The 9,134-nt window shown below is 53.5% G+C and overlaps 1 protein-coding gene across 1 annotated transcript; it reads right to left on the bottom strand.

Annotated features, from left to right (window-relative positions):
* Positions 1 to 1,166: 1,166 nt before the first annotated feature.
* Positions 1,167 to 1,655, bottom strand: Triagg1_4927 (uncharacterized protein; the record flags this gene model as incomplete). The annotated part of the gene is made up of 1 exon (XM_062899384.1): positions 1,167 to 1,655. The coding sequence occupies one exon, from the start codon at positions 1,653 to 1,655 to the stop codon at positions 1,167 to 1,169; it is 489 nt and encodes a 162-aa protein (XP_062756108.1).
* Positions 1,656 to 9,134: the final 7,479 nt, after the last annotated feature.

Below are 9,134 nucleotides of genomic sequence, written 5' to 3'. Positions count from 1 at the left end.
TAATATCTCCATGTACGAGTAGTATCTCCGTAACGACACCGGGCTTAGTGCAGTAGCATGCAGAGTAACAGACACAAACAAGATAACGGCAGTAGTACGAGCACAGTAGAGCATTACACTAAAGTACATCTAAACAGCGGTTCGTTGGGCCCGTCCAAGCCCTTGTGGCAGATTGGGCATCACGATAGCTGCTAGTGCCTCTCGCATAGAAACAGAGTTTACGTACAAGGTCGATCCGATGTCGCAAGTCTGACAGTCATCAACAAGTCGGCTCCGGCATCGATTATCGCCACCGGAGCAACACCTTTCGGCGGCCCGCCCAAAGTCACAAAGCATCAAATCATATCACAGAAACGAGACAGGGAATGCAAAAGAGGTTGTTTTGACCAAGTCTTAGACAGGTTGTTCTATTCATTGATGATGCAGAGCATCTTCAGCTTGAGCTAATCCAATTTCCAAGAATCCATCCGTTTTGCTTTTTCGCTTCTCCCCTTTCCTCCTTCCCTTGGTCTTTTTTTTTTGTGTCCAAACAAGTAAATTTCCATAGACCGGGCGGCTTTGCAGCACGCCGACTGCCTTTATCTGCGCCATCATTCTTGCTCTGATCCCAAAATCTTGGTCTGCGCCGCTGATCATGTCCCAAATATCATAATGTGTTGCCCGCCAGCACCCAAATGTGTTTCCCTTGTGCCATGCTAATAATAAACAGTGGTTTGATATCAAGTTCTCCGCCCAATCTTTGTGTGTTGTGTTGTGGTATACAGACGCCCGCAGTGGGGTCCCGCCAAATCCTGATCGTTCCGTGATAAAACTCCGTGACAAAAGAAATAATAAAGAGGTGGGTGTAGAGAAGACAGTGCGCTCGATTAAAAAAACTTCAAAGAGGCAAAAAAGTGCTTTTATGGGTATACGGTGCTCCGTGTAACGTCCGTCTTGATACAACTCAAGGGAAATAAAATAAAAAAGAGGTAAAAGACAAAGGGCTTGTTTTAAAAGAACAACGGTATAGCAAGTAATGGTAGGATGGTTTCGTGTCGTTTCATATTGTGTTGCGTATGATTGAGTTGCGTATGATTGAGTTGCGTGATGGTAGGTGGTAGGTGGTAGGTGGTAGAGTGTGGTATGTGGTATGTGTGTATGCGAGTTCGTGTGATGATGTTGGTCACTTAGTATGATCGCCGGCGCTGCAGTCTGACCTGCTCGAAGGAAACAGCGTATGCTCGCAGTTCCATGCGTGCCTTGTCTGACAGCTGGCTCGCCTCGGCGGTAGAGGATGTGCTCTGCATGGAGCAGAGGCTGCTGTGTGAGCTCGAGGGGGTGAGGCCCCGGGTGGAAGAGAGAGGCGACATGTCGGACATGTAGCTGCCAAACGACGACGACGACCGAGGAGTTGAGCCGTAGGGCTGGGCCTGGTTGAAGTCGTAGGCGGGAGACAGGAAGAACTTGGTGGGAGCAGGTCGGCTGGAGAGGCTGCCTGATCTGGCGTAGGAGACGGGAGAGAAGCCGGGCGAGCTGGCCTGCGAGCTGGGAGTGGAGGGAGTCTTTTCGAAGTCGGACATTCTGCAGGCTTCAGAGCAGTAGGCGTCGCCGTCAACCTGGACCTGACGGTCGCAGGTGAGGCAGAACTCGTGAGTCCACATGTCGAGAGCAGCCATTGCGCTGGTGGTTGGTTTGGTTTGGTTTGGTTGTTGTAGAAGAGTAGAGCAGGCGGGGGAGGAGTCCCAAATGTGGTGTGCAAGTGCAAGTGTGAGTTGAGAGTCGAAGTGGTAGCAGAGAGTGGACGAAGAGCCAGAGTATTATAAAAAGAGTTTGACCGTGATGCCTTGAAAGGAGAGCAAAGTCAAAGTCGTAGAAGGAGAAGAGTGAAGTTGGAGAGGTTGACGAAGAGGCAGTGGAGAGATGAAGCGAGGGCAACGGGATGCATATGTACTTGCTGCTGGACTGAGAGTGAAGCGTGAGTGGTGTGGACATGGAGTGGTGTGGTGCAATGGAGGGAAGTGGGGCGAGTAGGTACCTGCGACGAGGTACCCGGTGGGTCTGCAGCAGGACGGAGTACGGAGGTACGAAGGTACGAGCACGGAGGTACCTGGTGGGGCCTGGCTCTGCTAGTGCTACCCCAGCGTCAGTCGAGGCCCCACCCGCGAATTTGTGTGAGAATGACATGATGGATGGGATGGGATGTGAAAAAAATTGTGTAAGAGGTGAGTGTGCACCAACGCTAACGGTCTGGGCTGGGCTGGGCTGGAGTGGACGGTACTTACGGTGCAGGTATGGATGGACGGCCACATTCGATCCATGGTGCGCGCACACCCCTGGCTGGGCCTGAGCCTGAGCCTGAGCACAGCCGCTGCAAAACTGAGAGACGGCCAAGGGATGACCACCGTTTTGGCACGGCTAGCGCTGCATGGGCGCTGTGCAGTAGGTACATTCAGATGGACGCTGTACGGGACGGTACCTGCCTGGCTGCGGAGAGAGGGAGGGAGTGGAGTGGAGGGGCCTCGTACCTACAGTACAGTACCTACGCACTTGTACCGTCGCCATGAGCCCACGCGCGCATGGGCAGAGTCGTGCTTGCTTGTGCATCTGGTGCTCTGTCTGGCTCAGGACTCAGGAGCCTGCAGTGTCGCATCCAGACTGGAAACGCGCTGCTTCAGTACCTACAAGGGGGGGTGGACCACCAAAGGTTTGAAAGGGGTGGGGATTGCGAATACAAGTCCAGCTTCACCACGGGGGGGAGGGGCGTGTGGCCTGGCGATTGCTTGGGGTCATGCCCTGCAGCAAGATGGCCAGATAGCGCCGTTCGATGTGAAATTGAACGTCAAAGACGTGATGCCAGCCAATATTATGCTTCATGGGGGTGTGCGGGCGAGGCAACGCAACGCCTCGGTGGCTTTCAAGGCTCTCACAATCTTTGCAAGCAATTTTTTTTTTTTTCTTTCGCACAGCCTGGGTGTGGCTTGTCCTGCACACCTTGTGCTCTGCCCATGAAAATTTTTTATGCTGCCTCAAACTGCTAACTAATGCTCAAGCACACCACGCAGAGTTTCGTTGGTAGCGACCGGCGCGGGGAGGTCCGTTGACGGCGGCTCAGCGATGGCGTCGCTGCGTCGCCCATCAGCCCAGCTCTAATCCGAAAAAAAAAAAAATCAAATCATGTTCAACTCCAGTCTGGCGACAGCCGTAGCGGCAGACGAACATTGCTCCAGGCGGTTCCGTTAGGGCGGGTCAGCGGGTTTGCGGGAGGAGGCCAGAAGCTGGCGGTTTTCTTCCCCGTTTTCTCTTCTTTCGCACTCTCGCTAGCCTCTGAACATTCGACTTTTGCTGGAGCCATGATGCCACGCCCGTGCTCTCTTTTGTCGCGGTGACTCAAGAGCGCCGGCCGGGCTCGGGGCGGTCGCTTGTGGGCAGATTGGCATCCCGCATCCCGCATCCCCAAAGGTGACGCCAAGTTGGTGGGCTGTTTTTCGCCCCTCGGGCAGGCATGGTGTCTGAAGATGGGAGCAGCTGGAGGAGAAAATTCTTCGATTATCGTGTTGCATTGAGGGCGCAGCAATGGTGACGGAGATGGTTTGACTGTGTCACAAGGACAAAGCTGTGTGCAGAACATGTTGCTGTACTGTACTCGTAACGCGGCTTTTACATACGTCAAGGGGACATGACATCAAAGCCGGCTGCTGCTCGACTCAATTGATGAGTGCAATTCATCGCCGCGATGCGAGTAAGGGCTCTGCATAGGTACCTACCTATTCATTGATACCAGACCAGACGCTGAGGTGTCGTGATTGCAGCGGCCAATGAGCCCATGGGACTGCCTCCCCTCCTTCTGTGCAACTGCTGGCCCCTTCTGTAGCCCGCTGTAAATTGCACCCAGCACTGGAAGCAGAGGGGGGTTGCAGACGCTGTGCGACACTGCCTGAGTCGTCAACGAACTCAATCGCGTGTCATCCTGCATTTCATGGCCACAAGCGGTTGTGCGACAGTGCTAATGTACCCTAGAGTGTCCTCGTTTTTGATACAAGGAATTTTTTGTTTTCATTTTTCATTTGTTTATTTTTATTTTTTCTCCTTGATCTTCGTGGATTGGCCAATTCAAGGAAGCCCGTCGAAAGTCAAAGATGCAGCTGCACAATTTCTTCATCAATTGGCTTGGGACACATGGCAAACACCCAGCCAATGCTTCCAGAGCCCTTCCTGCGGACCATCTTCCGAGACCCCCTCCCTTTTCTTTTTTTCCTGCCCAATCCAATTCCCCTTTCCCACCTGTGATATCAGCCCAGGCCCGTTGTCCGCCATGGAGCGTGGAGAACCGCCCAAGCGATCTTCTCTCGACCCCTGGAATGTTCTACGGATGCCCTGGAGAGAAAGGGAAATTACTGCAGTTTGATGGAGTGCAAGATCCTTGAATCTTGGTGCCTTAGGCAGGAAAACGCAACAACGTTTGGAGTGAGGCAAGTGGGGCTCGAAAGAGGCATGCCGCGACGGGACTAGCGCGGGGCTAGGCCGTCTTTAGCTAGCAGGCCGCATTCTTGTCCGTGATCATCCCCCCTTTGCCGTTGACAAGTCCAAGCCAAGCTCCTCCAAGAAATGATGCTCTTTGATGGCTATGACATGATACGCAACTGCGCACGCAGACGTTCCCCTAGAGGCAGTACCGGTAGTTGATCAAAATCCCGCTCCACCTCGAGTCGTATTGCCTCTCCCCTGGGAGCACCAAACTGCCGTCATGTGGACTCGCCCCGCGCGTCTCTTGGCTCGCAAAGATGCCATCGCTGGCACCATCCGGGTGATTGCACGCGGCATCCTACACTGATAAAGACTGCCTGATGTTAATCTATTTCTACTGCTACTACTACTCCGTACATGCTACCACTACGAGTTGCTACTGCGCAGCGTGTATCTACCGTATTCGCTCATGCTAACCCCCATGCCGCTGCGGAACAATCAGTCTAGTCTAGGACGCCAGCCGAGAAATGATAGTGTGTGCCTGACCTCCTTAGCATGGCCATCATGGTGTTTCGCTGGCAGCTCCAAATTCATTGGCGCCAGCTCCTTTGCGAGCTGCAACAAGCTGCATGGGCGACAGCATGCGGCATGGTGCCAAAAGATGGTGCAAAATAGCACGGCGCCAGCATCATCCACCGAAATGAAATCAAAACAGCCACAGCATAATCCTGCAGATACCAGCTCCCAGATCGTCGCACGGCATCTCTGTACCACAGCGCTTAAACAGGCATCGTCTGGGGTGGTGCTCTCGGATATTACCAGCGACCAAACAGCTGAGCTGGAGGTGGTATTCACTAGCCATGGTGCGCCAGTGCTGTTGAGCCAGCTGCCGTTGCCATTCATTCCTCGGACATGGCCGTTTCAACGGCTCACGCGGATGCCTTTGATGGCACACCTCTGGAGAAGAGTTTTTTTTTCTCCCTTGTTCTTGTCGTGTCGTGGTAACAGTCGGAGAGAAGGATAAGACAAAGGAGGGACGAAGAGAAGAGAAGAAAAAAAAAAACCCTCATCTCCAGTGTGGCCACGGCAGCGGCAGAGTAGGAATCTTGGGAATAGCGACGCGATCAACCTTGTCCCCCTTGTTGTTGCAGAACCGGTGCGATGATGTACCCATCCAACCTTTGCCGACTTGCACATCTGCGGGAGGCGCACCTTGATCATGACGCCCCATTGGCCGTGATGAGGCGGAAGGACGGTGATCACCCTCTCAGATCTGCCTCGATAGGGCGAGTCGACCATCCATCCGCTAGCGAGGACGACGCCAGCCGTGATGCCAGTTGAGCATCGCTTAGACTACAACTACAAGCTCGTCGTCCACACTACGTACGATACTACGACTACTGTACAGTATGGCCATGTGCTGCTATCAAGGGATGGTGTGGATGCCGCTAGAAGCTCGACCATGCCCTTTGCGATTTCACCTGCTTCTGGAGGCTTGGACGTCGCACCGGATTGGTGCATGGCGACGGCAGCCAGTTCGACAAGGACCGTCATTAGCCACTGGCAGCCAACACCAAGCCTGCCACCATCACCACCAGGTCGACCGTCCAGTCCAGGCAGATTCCATGCTAGTAACCCATCATCCTTTGCCTCTCCATTACGAGTACAGGCTTGGCTTGGTTGGGGAATTTGGGGGACGTAGTTTCGAGGGTCCCATCCCTTTCCTCCTTGCCTCCCTCCCCCATCACCTGACGAGACGACTGACTATCCAGAAAACCTGCGTTTTGGCCAAGACACTTGTGCAGCTCCAACCACGACTAGTCCAAGTTTGCGCTCCTTACAAAGTACTGTAGGAGTACATAGTAGTCTGCATTGCTACTCTACCCATGGCAAAGCCTGCTGTGCGGCTGGTTGCAGTGGAGACCATGGACTGCTACCTCGTCTTGCCGTGCATTATTGATCAAACCTGTTCGCCGTAGATATGTACAAGTGCTGCTAGTATATGCTAACATCCAACCAGGCCATTCACAGCCATGTCAATGAGATTTGTCTGGGGGATCTCCGGATCACCAGGGTCCATGCCAGCAGTAGCACTCCGTAGTGGCACCAGTATCGCGCTGCTCTTTGACCTGTATCAGACCAGGTTCTTCGCTTCTGCTCAGTGCCACTGTACTGTATCTGACAACCGAATGAACCCCTTTGAATTAATTTACGTGGTAGTGGATCAAAGGCCGCAGCCAGCGGCCAACCCTCGCTTGCTCGACGTACATACAAGTAAGGTACCCCCCTCAAGCGAACGCGCAAGTTTCATTTGGGCATGCAATGGCAGGTTCCCCGGCTGTGGAGAGATCCCCTACGGGGCAGACTTCGTCTTGCAATTAGGGGATTTTTACATTTCTTGGGGAAACACGGAGTAGCCTCTTGGCATTGGCTCGAAGGATGATGGGAGGTTCCATCGAGGATGCAGAGAACTTGCAGCGCGCAGGAGCATTCCGGGGGGCCGCGCGAAAGCTGGGCCTGGAACCAGGTTTATTTCGAGCTGCAGGACGCGGAGTGCAAAGTCCTTGCTCTGAAAAGGCGAGGCGGTCGTCTTCGTCATGCAACGGCTCGCTTTGAGCCTAGCAGCCAACCTGCTTCGTTCGTGGTGGCCAACCCTGATGTATACGAGCCACGGCGATCGGCAGGGTATTACGCCAAAGGACATGGCGGTTGACGTCGTTGCCTTGGAACTCACGATGGCTTCGTGTTTTGCGAGGCAGCCACCAACATCATCACTCGGTGAGGTTTCATCAGGCTGCCGTGGACATTGAAGACCAAAATATAATTGTACAATGAGGGGTGTGGACGTGAAGACGATGTAAGCGGTAAGAGGGGAATCCCTGGCGCGTAAAATGCGTGCGCCCTGCAGTCGGCAATACTATCTGCACATGTATTCGCCCTGTCGAAGGAATTGATCCAGGTAAAACGGTTTATTTTCAGCGGCCGTGCAGAAGCGAGCACCACCGTTTGCATGTCGGAAAACGAGCAGAGGCAACCGTTGCAGGGGAATGTCTAAACTTGGAGAACGTCCATCCATTCCAACCCCGCGATAATCGACATATGCATTGCATGTATAATGCACGCTGCAGATGATATCACCTCGGACCCCTCATACGTCGACGACATATGCTGCACACACACAGTTTCCCTGAAGCAAACCACGCATCATCACCTGCAGTAGACAGGCGCTTGATCCCGGAATAGGAAAGATATCGCCAATGAAAAGGGGACTTTTTTCTCTCCAAGCGTTGTTGCGCAACAGCAAGGTACTGGAGTGATGCAACCTCGTCGCCGTTTTCTGCCCTCTGCTGAGCTACCCTGAATTTCGTAATAGACGACTGAGTGGGATTGGCCAATCCGCCAAGCAGGAAGTATCAAAACAGGTTCATCTGTGTTACGCCAGCCCGTGAAGGGGAAACGTCGTCTTGCGTTGAGCCCCAAGGCACCCCCGAGCGCGCCTTTCCAATTGAAGGATCCAAGTCTCTAGGCAGCCAGGGATACATTGGAGGGCATTCCGAGGCATCCATGATTGCATTTCCCCAAATTTCACAAGCCGCCTGGCAAGCAGACAAACAGCCCTCCAAAACCGCCTCATATTCACCACTAGTCCGGACGCAGATTGGGGTCTTACATGACAGCATCCCACTAGCAAGGCCGATACGGCCATCGCATGGGTCGTCAAGTTGGTTGTCGTGTGTGCGTCGAAACCGCACGCTACCAACCGGACTCGGCCTCTGGAACGTGCCGACTCGGATGTGTGTTCCCCAACTGGCGGGCGCAACAGACATTGGCTCCAAGTGAGGGCCTATTATTGTTCATCGACAGGAGGGCATTGCGGTACGGGGTCCACGGACATTTGGCATGGGTCCCAACGACACAGCCTGGCATCACGGCTACCCCATACTGGAAGATGAGATCGGATGATGCGGAGAGCCACATTGCGCTGAAAGCAGCAGAGCAACTGCCCACGTGCGGTGTGCTAACAGGAGTTGATCAGATCAGGTTACGAGCATGATGGCGAGGTCTTTTCTTCAAAAGTGCAAACCATTTGATCCAATGTCGAATATTCGCTCCAACTACAAGGGGCTATTACTACCTAGTAGTAGGTAGGCACTTTTACGACGATTCAGCTTGCACCGGCTCACGGCTCGCTCTGACTCTTGCAATCAACGGTCAAAGGAGTTTCAAACACCACCCAGCGCGCCTAGGCCAAACCACAGCCCTAATTGCCAGGGGCAGACGAGAAAAACGGGCGCCAAAGCCGTTTCAGCCCTGGTTGATCAAGCTTGGCCTGTCATGTCAGATTCAACCACTGCCGTGAGCAAAAGGAAAAGGGACATGCAAAGAAGAAAAAAAAACGATCAGTTACTTTAGCACTAACAGCCCTTTTTTCTCCATACCAGCTACAATTACGGAGCACCTGCTACTCGCTGTGTATCGCCACACCGGCGGAAGAAAAAGTGGTGCCCAGCGTTGGATGTACCTTATTTGCTTTATCCACCTGAAAAGCACGTCATCCTGGGCACGGGCGATGGCATGTTTTCTTCTTGCTTCTTCCAACGAGTACTTCGTCTTCCCACTCCGTCGGGTTATCCCAGCGCTGTGGTCACGGCCAATGCGCCTTGCCGTAGTGGCTGACTGAAGCTCCCGGT

Source organism: Trichoderma aggressivum (assembly GCF_033847375.1).
Source record: "Trichoderma aggressivum f. europaeum strain CBS 100526 chromosome Unknown scaffold_016, whole genome shotgun sequence".
Lineage (NCBI taxonomy): Eukaryota > Fungi > Ascomycota > Sordariomycetes > Hypocreales > Hypocreaceae > Trichoderma > Trichoderma aggressivum.
Note: the sequence above shows the minus strand (reverse complement) of the source record. Positions and strands in the feature narration are given on the sequence as shown.